Source organism: Maylandia zebra, linkage group LG7 (assembly GCF_041146795.1).
Source record: "Maylandia zebra isolate NMK-2024a linkage group LG7, Mzebra_GT3a, whole genome shotgun sequence".
Lineage (NCBI taxonomy): Eukaryota > Metazoa > Chordata > Actinopteri > Cichliformes > Cichlidae > Maylandia > Maylandia zebra.
In genome coordinates this window covers 11,880,179-11,897,845 of record NC_135173.1, presented here as the reverse complement: position 1 = coordinate 11,897,845, position 17,667 = coordinate 11,880,179, and the positions used below count along the sequence as shown (strand labels likewise).

General features: G+C 38.7%; 2 protein-coding genes across 3 annotated transcripts; both read right to left on the bottom strand.

Moving 5' to 3' along the window:
- Nucleotides 1–4,021: 4,021 nt before the first annotated feature.
- Nucleotides 4,022–9,061, bottom strand: cfap161 (cilia and flagella associated protein 161). Its single transcript, XM_004553235.2, has 8 exons — nucleotides 8,865–9,061; nucleotides 8,137–8,226; nucleotides 7,832–8,049; nucleotides 7,659–7,740; nucleotides 6,033–6,068; nucleotides 5,732–5,854; nucleotides 5,547–5,620; nucleotides 4,022–5,354 (listed from the first exon to the last, which is right to left on the bottom strand). The coding sequence occupies exons 1-8, from the start codon at nucleotides 8,934–8,936 to the stop codon at nucleotides 5,159–5,161; spliced, it is 891 nt and encodes a 296-aa protein (XP_004553292.2). The 5' UTR covers nucleotides 8,937–9,061; the 3' UTR covers nucleotides 4,022–5,158.
- A 781-nt stretch (nucleotides 9,062–9,842) lies between these two features.
- cers3b (ceramide synthase 3b) lies at nucleotides 9,843–17,342 on the bottom strand. Of its 2 annotated transcripts, XM_004553237.4 has the most exons (12): nucleotides 16,985–17,342; nucleotides 16,712–16,860; nucleotides 15,608–15,784; nucleotides 15,360–15,477; nucleotides 12,072–12,190; nucleotides 11,920–11,977; nucleotides 11,759–11,809; nucleotides 11,577–11,669; nucleotides 10,988–11,116; nucleotides 10,506–10,612; nucleotides 10,261–10,414; nucleotides 9,843–10,150 (listed from the first exon to the last, which is right to left on the bottom strand). In XM_004553237.4, exons 3-12 carry the CDS (start codon nucleotides 15,778–15,780, stop codon nucleotides 10,031–10,033), a joined length of 1,122 nt encoding a protein of 373 aa, XP_004553294.2. In that variant the 5' UTR covers nucleotides 15,781–15,784; nucleotides 16,712–16,860; nucleotides 16,985–17,342; the 3' UTR covers nucleotides 9,843–10,030. The 2 variants fall into 2 exon arrangements, with proteins under 2 accessions (XP_004553294.2, XP_004553293.2); XM_004553236.5 differs by lacking the exon at nucleotides 16,985–17,342 and having other exon boundaries at nucleotides 16,712–16,978.
- Nucleotides 17,343–17,667: the final 325 nt, after the last annotated feature.

Here is a 17,667-nt window from a genome sequence, read left to right as displayed (position 1 = left end):
CCTAAAAATACATACCCAAACCAAAATAACTACTACAAACGACCCTTGTTTAACTGGCAACATTATGTTTTTTCTCCCTCGATGGGAGGGAGTAATTGGTCTGTCTGTCTTTTCAATTTTTGTGTGATGTTAGATACCGATTACAGCTCGAGCTGATTTAATTTTGGTAAAAATCAAGGTCATATCAAATGTGAAAATCATAAAAACTTTATATCACTCACAGTTTCTTTTGTAGATTAAATTTAGACAACAATAAACTACACCTTAGTGGACATGAGTACCTAGGTTGACCTACCTATTTGACCTTGACCTTAATTGTTAGCACCCAGGGTCAAAGTTGACCTCAAAAAACAATTTCAAGAAACCTTCATGTGAAAGGGCATAGAGAGAGACGAACAACTACACTATTTTTCAATATGGCGCCATACAACGTCGCGATGACATAATCATATTGTAATAAAAACAGATAGAGATAAGCATGTTGTAATAAAAACACCATAAAACCGTTTTAGGACAGCCCTTGCCCTTCAGGAGGCGCTGCGTTCTTTCAGTGCTATTGTTTCAGGTATAATGTAAGCTTGCCTACACACACATCCCTGGAAACCTGAGTATGTGAGGCTGACAATGGCCCTCAAACTCAGAACAAGAAAAACTTGTCAGATGCTTTATAGTAGCAGCATAATAATAATACTTGTGCACTGACCATCACCCTTCTGGCTTACAGTTTCAGCTACTCACTTGCTTCACGCTCCAACCCGTGTTGCTAAACGAGAAGTAGAGAAAATAAACAAGTTGACAAAGACACAGTCAAACACGTGGAGAGCAGGAAAGAACACATACTGAAAGCAATAATGATCAATCAGTTCAAAAGTTCTACCTGTCAGGGTAGGAACCCCCACCAGAATACTGATTTTCTGGCTGCCAACAATGGTAACTTTGTTCTTGTTGCCATCACATGTCTTCTGCACTTTCTTTGATTTCGGTGACCAGGATGAGAATATTTTTAAAAAACACACAACAGCCACCAGTCCAGGTACATCCACTGCTATGACTGTCTGGTTACACAGTCAATCTAAATTCTGTCAATGACATAAAAAACACAATAAATACAAATAAGGAGGACGAAACGCTTATGTTACTGTTCTTAATGAGTTGAGCAGCTGTCTACAATTTGTATAATTAAAAAATAATATAATTATAAAATTTGTATAAAGTTACGAGCCTATTTCAGGCAACTACTTGTCAACTTGACCCTGACACACTGTGACTGGATAAGACTACTGTTGTTAACTTACGATGCTAGCTCCTGGAGGTCATTTTTACAAACCTATCCATGTTTCCCATACTTCCTGCTTCTGACTGCACCACATAAATATATACATATTATACAATAATATTTCTTATATAAATAATACAAAAAAACTGACTAAACAGGTTTTCTTGTCCAGGAAAAATTATATGACTTTTTTTGAAGAATCAAAATTTTAAACCACCTTAGGAGTGGAGTGGGGTGGGTGGGTTAACTGTGAAGTTAAACGTTAACATGACTTCAGACTGGTTCCAGTAATTTTCCAGCAGGATAGAGTCATTCTTTGTCTGGATAGTTTCCCCAGGAGTGGGAGGGCACAGAGACTGCATATCTATATTGGCACATAAACCACAATCCAGCTGCTTTATTGAAAGTTTTTCAAACCCATTTATTGTTGGCTTACTGAAATAAACAACATAGATGCTAGTTACAGTGAACAAGGTTCTTAGAAAGCAGATTTTTTATTTTACCGGCCAAGCCACAGCATTCACCCTGCTGCCATCTGGCAAGTATTACAGAAGTACTGACTGCTGCTCCAGCAGACTTTAGGTCAGTTCATTTCCTCAGACCACTCACTTCATCCTCCGTCAACATGTATAAAAGTATTTTTGTTGTTGTTGTTATATTTACAGCAAAATCATTATTTTTTTATTTATTTTTTGTTAGTAATATAAAGGCACTACATCATTTCAATGTGTAATTTATTACATAAATTACACATTAACTGCAGAAAACAAATAGTGTGATTGATCGTGTATTTTATGGTTTTAGTGTGTTAATGATAAGCATTTGCCTTGCATGTGCTTACTGGTTATCAAGAGCTGGTCTAATGTGGACTCTGACCATGAACTGGCCATGGAAGATGATGTTACAGCAAGCGGCTGTAAAACAAACCGCTGTAAGCTCTCATTCCTCTCAGTATCTACTGCACTATTGAAAAAAAAACTTAATTTAAGACGTAATTTAAAAGCTCCGGAGCCACATCATCGTGTACTTGAATGTTTTCTGGAACTGTATATGGCAAATAAATGTTTATTAATTAATTAATTAATTAACTACTAATGTATTGATCTGTGGTGCTGTTTTTATTATGAAAATAAACCACTCTTCAGACAAACTAAAATCAACCATGCTGACATTACAGATCTTCTAGTATCTCGATTCTCTCTTTCACCACTGCTGCAGACGCCAAAAATATTACAGTTAACTGTCTTTCCCTGTGGTTGGCTTACTTCTCTGCAGTGGAGAAGTTCTTCAGAACCACCATGTGCAGTAAGGGCTTCTCCCTTTGTCTCTGAGTCACGCTCAGTGTGGCTCAATCACCTGGCAGGTGCAGCAACACAGTCCGTTTCAGACGAATGACACTTAACCTTCCTGCCTTCTTGGGACCTTTTTGTGCCACTGCTATGTGTTAAATGGCTGCCATTTCCACTGTGTTCAGTGGAATATAACCAAACTTGCCACAGGATAGTTTTTACCTGTCAATGTTAATATTCCAGTGTGAATTCCTTAAATCAGCCTAAAATGGCTGAGCAGCAGAAATCCCCACACCCATCACCCTGGGGACCATTTTCTGCCCATTGACTTCCATTATAAACGCTATTTTTCAACCCCAAATTATCATCATATGATTTTATTTTTTCTTCTTTTCTTGGATGTCAATGAAGACTCAGGGCCTTGAAGTTTTAATTTTTAAATTGCAAAAAAAATGCAAAAAAAATAATGGCAGGTCAAAATGTATGTTGGTGCCAATCTTTGGTCCATCTAAAGGCCTACTTATAATGACAATCACATATTACTTCAACTGGTTTTATGTGGAAATATTTAGTTTCGTTTTTTGGTTTTTGGGGCTTATAACACAGGGCGCTCATGTAATAACACTGGGATTTGAAGGGTTAAAACAACGAAAATATAATTAAAACTTTACATGAATATTTCAGGGAGAAGTAGTTTTACAAGGTTGGCTAATTTAAAGTGGAATAAAATATGGATATATGGTCTTTTTATGGCGTGGCTGAGAATGGTCCCTAGGGTGATGGGTGTGAGTTTTTTAAAGGATGGCAGGAGGGTTAAATGAAAAGCATAATAGCAGCAAACATGTTCAAACGCTGCTGTGAAACAACACATAAGGGAAAAAAACATCAATGATGTAGCTACATAAAACCTTTTAAACTCTGAGCGGGATCATTATATGTATTTCACTGCATATAATTAGAAGAAACATGATGCTGCACATTACGACCAAAACCAGGAGAAAACAAACACGTCTCATTGTGATGTTTGTTTGTTTTGCTTCAGCGATGGTAACTTAAATGCAAGCTCAGATAAAACAAAAAACTGAGGTCTAAGCCATGCACTTGGAAGTCTGGTTTACTGATAATGCTTCCAAAACCTCTGCCCCACAATTGAGGTCATGAAGACAAAAGAAAAAATTTAAACCGAAACCTAATCCTGCAGACATCTCAGAGAACAGAGGTCTGTTTTTAATATTCGTTGTTCTCTAAAGCCATCCCTCAGAGTCGTTCCTGCAGTGAGATAGACTTAAACTTCCAAGGGGTAGACTAGCTGTCTCTCCTATCACACACACAACTGGGATATTGGCTCTTCTTGGAAGGTTCTTCTGGGATCGTCTCCTTCTTGCTGTTTATTTTTCCCCAATTGCCAAAAAAAAAATTGAGAGAACAATAATGTTTTGTAAATTTTTCTTTTCAATTTTCTTTTACAGAACATTACTTTGTATTGCAGTTTCAGTTAAATAGAAGACTTAAATCATTTTTGCTTTACATTATTTACAAAGTCACAGCTTTTTTGCAGATGAGGGTTGCATCTTTGGACGTTCCTGAATTTATAAGCAGTATAGATCGATATTCCTCAGTTAACTTCCAATGATTACTTCCTTCAAACCATCAACTCTATTAGACCCCTTTTGATAAGACTGTTTAAAAAGTCCCACAATTAACTAATGTATCGATCTTAAATATGATAAATCTATCTTTATTACTAGGGTACCTACCACAGGCTTTTAAGATAAGTTAAGATAAGTTTACTATTACTTAAAAAGCCTCTACTTGGCCCAGCTGTCTTAGCAAATTATTGACCAAACTCCAACCTTCTTTTTACTTTAGTTTATTTAGCAAATTCTAGTCAGTGCAGAAACGGCACTGGTGAAGGTTATGAATGATCTACTTATGCCTGCTGACAGTTGATTAATCTCTGTGTTTGTCCTGCTAGACCTCAGTGCGGCATTTGATACTGTAGACCACAATATTTTACTGCAAACATTAGAACATTTTGTAATTATTAAAGGTACTGTGCTGCAGTGTTTTGAATCATATCTGCGAAACAGATTTCCATTTCCTCATGAAAATGGGGAGTGTTTTCTATACAGAGCTCCACAGGGAACCGTGCTGGGACCAGTTCTATTTACTTTATACAGCCTTCCCTCGAATAACTTTCTGTTATTTGCATCACAGTCTTCTGATGCTAACTGAACTGACTATTTATGCACAATAAAAAAAAAAACATTAAAAAAACAATCAAATACAAGTTCCAGCTGTATAATAATCATCCACATAATAAACAGTGTTAATTATTAATATTTTAACATCAGCTGCAACTTTGTTATAGCTTTCCAGATAATGTTCATAGATGGTTTACAAACTAGTTATTAACAAATTCATGAACATTGCTGTCAAATTATTACTTATTACTTCTAGTAAAACACACTTAACAGTTGGTGGTTATGTGTTACTGATTTTTGCACTAGAATCTTCCTGCATTACAAGTGATGACCTAACCAGAAAAAAAAAACCTTTATTACAATACATTTTAGCATAAAAACAGATGGTGTTAAACACTAGGGTTAGCTTCTGAGAACGCCTCAAGTTCTGTTTTTTTAGCCATCAACTGTGGTTGTTTGAAAAGTACAAGTCCGTCCCCTGCAGGATCAGCGGTGCAGAGTATCCAGTGATTGTTGTCCTGTTCAGCTTTATGGGAATCCAAGAACGTGTGAGCCGTCAGCTCATACTCCTTGCCGTACATGGTCCTGCAAGGACACAACTGTTATGCACAAATGAATTCACATCTTGGTGGTCATTATTAAGGACACAACAGATTCCTTATGTATCCTAGAGTATTGTTTGTTATTGCTAATGTGCTAACAGACATCTAAGCTGATATCATAAATGCCCAACACAACTGGTTTGGAGTTACATTTGAAAAGAAAATTGAAAAATACCAGAGGACTTGATCACCCAGAACAGCAAGAGCCTGGTTTGTTTTGCAATGTACTATCAGCACCTTCACATTAGCCTAAAAAAGCATAGACAAAACACAATTCTTAATGGCAGTGAAAGGAACATAATGCATTTATAACACTGATGCTGCAGCAGGTGTAACCAGGAAGATACAGTAAACACTTACAGGAACTGGCAGACCCTCATATTCAAGTCTTTCCTGGGGGTCAAAGTAAACTATCTTCCACCATGACAGAAAGGAATCGCTGTCTTCCAGGCTTACTTCTTGGAGGCGAGACTTTTTTGCACACTTTTAGGTCAAAATATATGATAATAGTAAAAATTCTCACAAAAAGGGGGAACATAATTATGTCATCTTGCACTAAAGTATGTACAGTATGTACAAATGCACAATTTTTCCATTAATTTTTCATTTAAAGCATTGTCACAGTTATTTTTGCTGTAATTAATGTTAAAACTTAACTTACCTTTTGAAAACTTTGCAGGTCACTCGTCAAGTAAAGCTGAGGGAAAGAAAGGGAAAGAATACATGTAAATACAAGAAGCAATCATTCAAATTGTACATACATCCCATGTGTATATGAGACCCTGCTTTGATTCATGTTGTAACATTAGTTATGGTACTTCCATGTGTTTGTGGTTTTCCTTTCCTGTGCGTTTTCTGTTCACCCTGTCTATAGCTTGCTGTTTTTCTGCATCTGTTCTTTGTTCTGCTTTAAATTTTCCTCTTTCATTTTGAGCGTTATTCCCTTGTACTTTTTCATCCCTTCTGGGCTATTTTACTTCATTATCATCTTGAATGACTTTACCTGTGTCTCATTTATTCATCTTCCCATGTGCATTTAGTGTGTGTCTGCCCTTAGGCTTTGCTGGTTCATTATGTCGTGCCTCCTGTGAACCTTTCTCTATTTTGATTTTTGTTTTCTTGACAGGATATTGGATATCTACATTTAGACATAAGAAAAAAGCATGGCATGTTAAAAGTTCATTTAAAAAAGACTATAGCAACCTAGAAGCCATTTAAATCTTGCATTAAAAAAGGGGATTTATGGATGGCTAGATAATCCTGAGAAATATCTGTATGCAAGGGAGAAAGTCGAACACTCTCAGAAAGCAGTGAATTAAAAACCAACATGACTTCATATCTGACATTAATGCATGGCCTTAACCCAGTAAACACAGTTTGTTGCTATCGCCACAAATTCAAATTAAAACTCTCCTAAGGTAATGAAAAAAGCATAGTATAAAAAGCCAATGTGTTCTTTGGGACCTAACTCTTTAGAGATGGACTGAGGTGATGTGCAAAAACTATTTGAACCATCACAGTTTGAAATTGTTTTTCATCCTCTGGGATAAAGAAAAGAGGGACTGTTTCAATTTTTTTCAGCTTTCACTTTAAAAGCAAGAACCCACAGTAGTATAAGAGCGTGTAGTGTGTCAAGTGACCTACAAGGGTCCAGGTGCCAAACTAGCTTGACTATAGTCCACACCTGTCACAAATGGATCACACTGTGTTAAAAAGAACGCAACTTAGTGGTAATTGTTTTTTTCTTAGAAAGATAATAATTTAACCTTCCAGTAATTGGCACACTGACAAGATCAGGTTTTTAAAGGTAATGTCATAACTTATATAAAGCTACTAAAATACTATAATAAACAGACTATTCATACATATTGGCTCATTTGTACAGGCCATCCTTTCTGGTATTACACTTCAACACTGTATCTACTACCAGTAATAAACACCTTAATAAATCCTCTAAACTCAACACATCTAGTTTAGATCAGTCCAAAGACATAACTGAAAAAACAGTGTTATATAATAATCAGTGCTTAAAAGACTTATATCCTCCTCTCATACCAAGAACACAACTGAAATAACTGACAATAACTGTAACAAACATACTAAAGGATTTTTATGTGGAAAATCACTGGAATGCCCATTCAAGATACTCTTTGTATTCAACATGTAATTAAAATGTGTATTGTGTGTGTGTGTGTGTGTGTGTGTGCGTGCGTGCGTGCGTGCGTGCGTGCGCGCGCGCGTGTGTGTGTGTGTGTGTGTGTGTGTGTGTGTGTGTGTGTTCACTTACTCCCCTGGCAAAGCCACTTGTTGTCTTTAAGGCAAAACTTTGCTCAAAATGAAGAGTGGATCCCTCAGGACTGCCATCTACACTGATGTCACACAAGCAGATGTTGCAGATTTAAATCAGGGTGTTGCTATAAGTATTAAAGTTTATGTTAATGTAAATTTGAGGGTGTTTACCTGGTAATGACGAAAGCTGTGCGTGTGCACGGCTGGACACTCCTGACAGCGCTGACTGCACACGGAGCTTGAATGCTGGGAGAAGGAATCTTTGTTAAGCTGTTAACATCAGCATTGATGCTCACTGCACTGCACTCCCTGTTTCCTCCTCCCATGTTCACTAACATCACAATATCACCAAAGTGCAGAGTGCCATCATTTGTCACGGAGAATTTCACCTACACAAACAGATAAAGTCCCTTATTAGCACATTGCCAGTGTGATTGGTTTCAACAAGTATTTTATTAGGTTAAAACCCATTTTACCGGTTTTAAAATGTTCTCTTTGAGGAAGTCCATTTTCTGGCCAGCAAGCTCACCCCTCTCTTTTTTCTCCAGATGTTCTTTTACTTCATCCTGGAGAAAAAAAATAAGACATCAAGTAAGTACTCTTTAACACAGTTTTCTTTTCAGTCCCACCACTACTAGTTACTGTAGCAAGTAAAGCAAATCAATTACTTAAAAACATTTACAGTAGCATTAAACCATTATTACAAAAATTATTTGTAATCTCCCCAATTCAGTATTTCAGGATTATATCTAGCTGCGTGACATTTTGCGTTTGTTTTTGTCTCTGTGCAGTTGAACCCTGAAAACTTTACCCCAATAGCTATATCAACGTATTTTTGTGTTGCCTACAACTCATAAAACGTCTAGCACTGAATACTTTCTTTAGGTGTGAAAACAGGACTATAAACAGTCAGATGTAAAGTACATTTCGAAGAATATGGGAATATTTTGACCATGAATTGTAAAAGGCTAAATGTTTATTAAAAAATTCCAAAAATTAGCAGACTATTTGTTATTATTTATTAGATCGATGCCCAGTTCGCAGTAAGTCTGTGTTAACTAGAACCTCGTAACCCCGAATCAAATTCACTTCCTAAACATATATAATAACACTGAATTACTACCAGTGCTATTTTCAACCCATTGCTGGTTGAAACATTAAATGTTCCAGTAGTTTTTTTCTCTCTCTCTCTTTTTAAACAAACCTCTTTTAAGCGCTGCTCTTCAAACCAGTTTCCCATTTTCACAGGTGTGCGGTAAGTTCTTATATGTGCCATTTTTCACTCAGGCAAAACTGCGAGTACATGCCGGAAAGTTTAACAAGTTTAGCTGCTTTAGCTATTTTAGCTTGGTTTGTGATGTAGTCTCTATGGTAACGGTGTACTCGTCAGTTCTCGCTGATCGTCGCGAGACGTCGAGGTTGTAATTAGAAACAAAACAACTGCAGTGTAGTACATTCATACAGCCATATATTTGTGTTGTGGCTTTTTAATCCGCTTTAATCTTGCTTGATTTGATTTTTTTTTAAAGTTTTTTTGCTCTATAGAGCAATTGTATTGTTTTTGTGTGTTTTTTTGAGCTGTTTTTTTTATTTTATTTTAATGGTATTGACTTGAGCCACTTTATTGGTAATTGTATGTGCTTTTTTCTGTTTTGGCAACTGTAATTTATTTGCAACATTTATAAAGTATATCTTATTTTAAAAGGTTCATGGTTTATAATTTGTCCTATTTGAAATAGAATAACCCATGCATGTGAGATCTAAAAGTCATATTGTCATATCATATCAGCCGCTCACTTTGGAAGTCATCACAGCGGATCATCTGCCTCTGTCTCACTCTACCCCAGGCATCCTCTTTTATTACACCAACCCTCTGCATGTCCTCCTTCACTACATCCAGAAATCTTCTTTGTGATCTTCCTCTTTTCTTCCTACCTGGCAGCTCCATATTCAACATCATTTGTCCAGTATATTCACTCTCTCCCCTCTGCACATGTCCAAACTATCTCAGCTACGCCTCTCCAGCGTGACCTGTCTCTCTGATACATTTTCATATTTGTCTTTATTGTTACTAATTATTCCCACCAACATACAAAAGCACAAAATAAATGAAAAAGAATTTCTGTTTTTCATTTAAGAGTGGAGTAAAACAACATGTGGTCACGGAGTTGCAGAAAGCATGTAGTGTCATACAAGTTTATTCTTGTAATCCTTCACAGTTACCTATGCAATAATATTCTGTGCTTTAGAATAATACTATATGCTTTATCATTTTACAAACAGTTAAACTCTAACAGTTGTAATCCAAAGACTTGAAGAAAAATGTCCACATATCTGCTGTACATCTTTCTCTGTTTCTCTCTGTATGTTTCAGTGGCCATTGGCCCTGCCTCTGGCACCAGAACCATTCATGTGACTCGGTTTGTGGTTTCTTTCTATCGGTGGGTCACTGTCATCTTCCTCTTTATCACTCCTATCATCGCCTTCCAGCTGCAGGATGAAAATAAGCAAAGAGGATAAACAACACAGACAGAAATAAAACATACCCCACATTCCCACACATCCCACATGCATGGACACAGAGACATCTGTAAACCCACCTGGGTAAAGATAAACTTGTAAACCATTCTTAATATGAGAGCAGCCCAGTACAGGTGGAGCAACTGGAGAACCAACAACATGACGTTGAAGAAATAGTAGCCAAAGAAGGCAGGATACAATTCCAGTGGGTACACCCATGTACAGTGAATCAGCCTGTGGAAAACACACTCGTAATATTTTAACATATCACACTAAGATCATCAAGATCATCACTAGGGTGCAATTTTTCTTTTAAAATACTTACCAAAAAGGAAAAACAATAAGTCTTGTCACCATAAAGACGACTGCAAACACCACAAACATGCCGTTAGAAGTCTGCTGCCACGTGGCGTAGTTGAATACTTTTGCACCCTATAAGGGGGGAGAGTAAATACATGTTACCTATTTTGCCATCAAATATGCCTAAAGTAACTCTATACTTAAATCTATGTATATTTTGACACATTAAAAAAGCCTCCAAACACAAAGAATGAGTTTTCTTATTTTACATGCCACCTCAGAAATTGTTCACTGCCAGATTTTTGCTGGATCACCACCTTTACAATTTTTTTTTTTTTTTAAGAAAAAAAGGTCATCATAAAAAAAATACAGATGCAATCATTTCAAAAGAGTGGCTGGCTGAAGTTCAAATTTTAATCAGTCTTTTTCTGACTAACTGACAATGCAACACCACATACCCATAAGTATAAGTACCCTCACTAAAGCTAATACAGCTACAGCACTGACCTCGAGTAGGATGTCAGAAGAGTCATGAACAACCATGACAAGGGTTCCGATACGGACGAAGTTTGAAATCCAGGAAAAACTCAGGAGAGTCAGTGTGGCCATATGATGAACCACCTGCTCTTTAAAGTCCTAAAAGTAAACAAGACAAATAAGACACAAAGATCACATAATACAACAGGCTTTGCCCCCAAAACTGTATTCTAAAAACACAGAAATCTAATCTAATAATAATCTAATGACATTATTACATTAAATATTTTTCTGTCTCAAAATGTGCCTTTGGGAGATGATTACACATTTAAGTGTGATTCATTTATGTATAGTAGAAGCAACAATTTTGTTTTACGTTGCTCATTTTCTTATTATTTCTAATATACAGAAATGCATATGTTGTGCCTGAATAATTGAAACCTATTATTTATTTATTAAACATTTATTAAAAATGTTTATTTATTAAAAAGCTCGTGATTGTCCTTTGGCTCTGCATAAAACATAGTGGGGGAGGTTGTATTGTGGGTAGAAAACAAATCCTCCAAGATTAAAATAAATGAAACTACTTCATTGTCACTCTACACATTTGTACACTTACTTTTCGTTTCACATCAAATGTGAGACTGAAGACCAAAGAAAGATAGAAGCCCATTTCCAACATGTAATACCAGTACTGTGATGGCAGAAGGGACTGTGTGGGGACAAGCAGGTGTGTTTTTGTGTCATTCATCATGCTGTACTGTGTAATCCATCGCAAATACCAAAGGGATAGGCACGTACCTGTTTAGGAAAACCTGCCCAAACTTCCCTTAGATTATAAACCCAGGGTTTCTAAATCCAAGGAAAACAGTAAAGCAGAGAGTGTGACGTGAATATCAGAGAAACAAACCAACCAAGCTGGCTGTTCACTAATGCCTTGTAAGGACAGTCCCAGTACTTACATCATAGAGAGCTAGGATTCCACCAAAAAATGCAAAAAGATAAAATGCACATCTCCAACTGTTGACAGGCAAAAGCCATAATGTCACATATTTGCATAGACATTAATCTTTTCATATCAGTGCATCTTCAGTTCACACAGACATACGCTCACCTGGCTTCACTGAACCTCTTTCGAAGCCCCGGTCGCTCCTGGTTCCTTCTCCTCCTGAACCACACCTGAACTCTCCTTTCTGGCCAGCCAGTCTTCTTACACAGAGACCACACGTCAGCCTGAGACACAACAGGAGACATTCCAGTGTTTATAACCTTTCCACATTTGGACGCACCCTCTCCAAGGTTACACAAGCAGTAAGCTTTAGTCTTTGATTATTAACACACTTTAACAGTGCAATTCCACTAAAATTTGTGGCAACCAAACATGTTTAAAGGGATGTGATGCACACGTAAAAAGACTTTATGATGTTCCATTAAAATGCATTTTACCTGTAGCTTATTTGAACAAAAATCTGGGTTTGTTTTTCTTTTGTACTTTCAATCATTTACTATTTTTTTTTGTCATATTTGTCACCCTTACATGTTTCAGATCATCAAACAAATGGTATTATTAGACAAAGATAACCTGAGTAAATAGTAAATGCAGCAGTTAAATTACACTTTTAAGTATTCAAGGAAATAACCAATCCAATACCATCAACCCTTTCCTGACATTTCAGGAAAGGGTTATAAAGGCTTTGGGACTCCTTGAACCATAATAAAGGCACTTATCCACAAATAGAGAAAAACCTGGAACAATGGTGAACCTTCCCAAGACTATCCAACCTATCAAAATCACTCCAAGGAGGCTCGTCCAGGAGGTCGCAAAAGCGCAGACCTCATTTGCCTCAGTTAAGGTTAATGATTCAACCATAGAAAGAGACTGGTCGAACATGACATCTATGTGAGAGTTTCAAGGAGAAAACCACTGCTGACCAAAAAAGAACACAAAGGCTCGGCTCATATTTGGGGAAAATATTCTGTGGACTGGTTTAAGTCCTGTTACATGTGACATAAAACTAACACAGCATTTCAGAAAAAGAGCATCATATCCCAGAACTGCTCTCCTGCTTCAAGACCTGGATGACTGAAGCTCAAGCGCGGTCAGATAGGGAGACACATATCTGAAACCTACCAGAAAATTTACGTTAATGGCTCAAAAAAAAAGTTTTTTTTTTTTAAATAAAAGGTTTTAGATTAGCGTAATCAAAGTCCAGTCTTAAATCCAATTGAAATACTCTGTCATGACCTTAAATAAGCCGTCCATTGTAATGTGAAAGATTAAGTTTCAGTTATTCTAAAGACTTGATTATACACTCAACAAAAATATAAACGCAACACCTTTGTTACTGCTCCCATTCCCCATGGGATGGACGTAGAGACCTAAAATTCATTCCAGATACACAATATAACCATCCCTCCCAAACAGTGGTCACAAATCAGTCCAAATGTGTGGTAGTGGGCACATCTGCTATATTGAGATAATCCATCCCACCTCACAGGTGTGCCACATCAGGATGCTGATCTGACATCATGAGTAGTGCACAGGTGTACCTCAGACTGCCCACAACAAAAGGCCACCCTGGAATGTGCAGTTTTTTGCGCTATTGGGGGTCTGGGGACCCAGAACCGGTCATTATCTGGTGTGACCACCATTTGCCTCATGCAGTGCAACACATCGTCGCATGGAGTCTATCAGATTGTCAATTGTGGCCTGTGGAATGTTGGTCCACTCCACTTCAATGGCTGTGCGAGGTTGTTGGATATTCGTGGGAACTGGTACACGCTGTCGTATACGCCGGTCAAGCACATCCCGAACATGCTCAATGGGTGACATGTCCGGTGAGTATGCTGGCCATGCAAGAACTGGGACATTCTCAGCTGCCATCTGCCCTGAACAATGTGAACCATGATTCATCCGTGAAGCGCACACCTCTCCAACGTGCCAGACGCCATCGAATGTGAGAATTTGCCCACACAAGTCTGTTACGGCGACGAGCTGGAGTTAGGTCAAGACCCCGATGAGGACGACGGGCATGCAGTTGAGCGTCCCTGAGACGGTTTCTGACAGTTTGTGCAGAAATTGTTTGGTTGTGCAAACCAATTGTTCCAGCAGCTGTCTGGGTGGCTGGTCTCAGACGATCTTGGAGGTGAACCTGCTGGATGTGGAGGTCCTGGGCTGGTGTGGTTACACGAGGTCTGCGGTTGTGAGGCCGGTTGGATGTGCTGCCATATTCTCTGAAACGCCTGTGGAGACGGCTTATGGTTGAGAAATGAACATTCAATGCACGGGCGACAGATCTGGTTGACATTCCTGCTGTCAGCATGCCAATTGCACGCTCCCTCATTGCTTGTGGCATCTGTGGCATTTTGCTGTGAGACAAAACTGCACATTCCAGGGTGGCCTTTTGTTGTGGGCAGTCTGAGGTACACCTGTGCACTACTCATGATGTCAGATCAGCATCCTGATGTGGCACACCTGTGAGGTGGGATGGATTATCTCAATATAGCAGATGTGCCCACTACCACACATTTGGACTGATTTGTGACCACTGTTTGGGAGGGATGGTTATATTGTGTATCTGGAATGGATTTTAGGTCTCTACGTCCATCCCATGGGGAATGGGAGCAGTAACAAAGGTGTTGCGTTTATATTTTTGTTGAGTGTAGTTCTTGATAACAAGGGTGGCACAACCAGTTGTGGGGTTTATGGGTCATTGCTTTTTCACATAGGTCCAGACAACTTTTTTCCCCTTAATAATAAAAAGCATAATTCAAAAACTGCATTTTGTATTTACTCTGATTATCCTTGTCTAATAATAAAGGTTGTTTCCATCCATCCATCCATTCGCTTCCGCTTATCCTTTTCAGGGTCGCGGGAGGCGCTGGAGCCTATCCCAGCTGTCATAGGGCAAAAGCGGGGTACACCCTGGACAGGTCGCCAGTCTGTCACAGGGCTAACACATAGGGACAGACAACCATTCACATTCACACCTAGTGGCAATTTGGATTATCCAATTAACCTATCCCCACAAGCTGCATGTCTTTGGACGGTGGGAGGAAGCCGGAGTACCCGGAGAGAACCCACGCAAACACGGGGAGAACATGCAAACTCCACACAGAAAGACCCCGGCCTGATGGTGGAATTGAACTCAGGACCTTCTTGCTGTGCGGCAACAGTGCTAACCACCGTGCCACCGTGCTGCGGTTGATGACCTGAAAAAATATAAGTGTAACAAATATCTGTGTTGTTCAGCACTTTGGTCTGCCTGGTGTGTTCTTAAAGTGCTATACAAATAAACGATGATGATGATGATGATGATGATGATGAAATATGTCTGAAAAAAGAGATCAGGGTGGGGGCTTCACATCACTGTATTATCCATGTGTTCGCAGTAAAACTCACTTGAGAAGGAACCCGTGTTTGGCTGCAGAAGTATTTTTCTAGTATAGGGTTTTGTTCTGCTGGGAGACGTATCTTGTCCCTGATTCCCCAAAAATTAGCCAGTGGTGTGGCAAAGTACCTGAAACAGCACCAAAAACTGGTCACTTCCTCCTAAACACAAAAAAGTCCTGGGATTCTAAAACCAGATGACTGCGTTACTAATCTCATTGACACACAGGCATATTTACTTACATACTTTGCGGTCTTACCTTTCAAACAAGTATCTGACTACAAGCAGGCAAAGGGCACAGGGTAGAGAGGCATAAAGATGAGACACTTTCGCATAGACACGACCTTCCTTGTCCTCTAAAGCAGACCAGGACAAATTTCCTGGCAGCCACAAACGGTCCCACCAGATCCACTCCCCAACTGTCTGCAACATGATGCTGGAAAACACACAAAAATTACATCTAACTATCACTGTTACTCAAGTAAATAAATAAAAATCTTGTTTCCAAATTCAAATGAATTTTTTTCTTTTCTTTTCTTGTTACATTTCCCTCTTTTCTTTTTGTTATCATGAAGATCTCCTGCCAAAGTAGTGTGACGCCACTGAATGAGCCACGTACATATTCTTGACACTTAACAGCGGTCACTAGATGGCATCAAGATCAGGCTGCTGCTATGATCCAAGCACATTCACAGCCAAGAAATCTACCATATGGTGCCAACTTTTCATCACAGCAGCAATTTTTGATTCGACTTTCCACTATCTTCAACTCAAATATCAATTCTCGATGTACTGGCAGTCATGAATGAAGTGAGCAATATACAGAAGAAGAACTGCGTAGATATCAAAGGGCAAGAAAGATAAAGATGGGTGAGGAGCAATTCAAAAGGGAGATTAAGGAGAAACAAAGTCCTTCTTCTCGTGGACTCTGATCATAACTGTAGATAAAAGTGTGTTTTTTGAGCAGTGAGAAAAGTACTTAAATACTTAAAGCGAGCTGGATTGTAACTGGTTTAAATGATCAGTTAAAATATTTGCTCTAAATTTACTCGCTACGATAGACTGAGTCATATCAGTGTGTCCCTGAGCCTCAAAGGTAGTTAATAAGTCAGCATAAGAACAGTCAAATGTGCCCGCAAGCGGTGTTGTCTTGACAAGTTCTAACAATAGAGAGGGAAGCTGAGGCAGACAAAGCGAGTGAGTGTACGCGACAAAGAATGATGAAACTAGAGAAACAGTTAAATATGGTGTAAACTCCAATAATTCCAGCCTTCCGCTTGATTGAAGTTATTACATCCTTTAGTTTAGGTAACAAAATACATAAAAACTAAGTATGGAAATGTCTTCCCAAACACACACTCACCTTCAGTGTCCCAGTGTGAGTAGTGTCTGGTGTTTTCCTCTGCCAGTCTGTTACTCATACAACTCAGTGGTACTCCTCTTATCCACACCAGGTAACAGCACTGTCCTGTGATCCTAGACGATCCCTCTTCCTGCTATTGTAAAGCCATTCTTCATAGTTATAGAAAGCAAATATCAGCTCAGTCTGCTGCCTCACTTCATCTGTACAATGTGTCTCATTGTGTGGCACTAGACTCCAGTGAGCATGTTTCTAGGCATGCGTATGGTCGCTCACCTGAATGGGATCCTTCCCTCCCACTTTGTCTGCTCTTGTGATCACACCCTTGTAGTTGCTGCAAGTCTTTTGAGATTAGCACAGCTGAGCACTGCAAACACCTTGGAGCATATTTGCATGTTCACTTGTAAGCTGCAAGAGTCAGAGGGTGGGAGTATTTGCGTACCCTCACCTGCAAAAGAATTCCCTTGGAATGCCAGGAAAACCCCCACAAAGGTCCCATTCATTGGCAGGGCAGGGGAGGAGGAGCCAGGGCAGAAAAGCAACTGACACACAAAGAGAGTGAAACATCACTCTGTATACATAGCTAACTGGGTTGATAACAAACTTATTAATACAAATGAGATGACCTTGGACTTGGTTTTGGTTAACAGAAAGTATTTCCTTTTTCAGTTTTCTGTGCGGAAATAAAAGTAATAATTTCAAGGAACTTATTAAAGCAGTCTAGTGATTATTTTTGTGATTTCCCACTGACAATGTCAAGCTTCAGATGTTGAAAAAATAAAAGTGAACATAAAGCAACTCGTTACTAAAGCATCCTTAATAAAATGTGGAACAGTAGATAGTTTTGTTTCAACATACACCAGAAGGTGGCGATAGAGACAACATAATACATGGACCTGCTTGTCAATATACTGTACATGAGTGACGTGTTATAAATGTAGTGGTGGGTCTGCTGAACA

What these genes read in the sequence shown, in the direction of transcription:
- cfap161 (XM_004553235.2), bottom strand. Translation starts at nt 8,936, where the DNA reads ATGGCACATATAAGAACTTACCGCACACCTGTGAAAATGGGAAACTGG. An exon ending in AAGAGAACATTTTAAAACCG is followed by an intron (nt 8,050 to 8,136) that starts GTAAAATGGGTT and finishes CTGTTTGTGTAG; the next exon opens with GTGAAATTCTCCGTGACAAA. An exon ending in CAAGTGGCTTTGCCAGGGGA is followed by an intron (nt 6,069 to 7,658) that starts GTAAGTGAACAC and finishes TCTTTCCCTCAG; the next exon opens with CTTTACTTGACGAGTGACCT.
- cers3b (XM_004553237.4), bottom strand. Translation starts at nt 15,780, where the DNA reads ATGTTGCAGACAGTTGGGGAGTGGATCTGGTGGGACCGTTTGTGGCTG. An exon ending in CTTCTGACATCCTACTCGAG is followed by an intron (nt 10,613 to 10,987) that starts GTCAGTGCTGTA and finishes CCCCCCTTATAG; the next exon opens with GGTGCAAAAGTATTCAACTA. An exon ending in ACAAGTTTATCTTTACCCAG is followed by an intron (nt 10,151 to 10,260) that starts GTGGGTTTACAG and finishes TTCATCCTGCAG; the next exon opens with CTGGAAGGCGATGATAGGAG.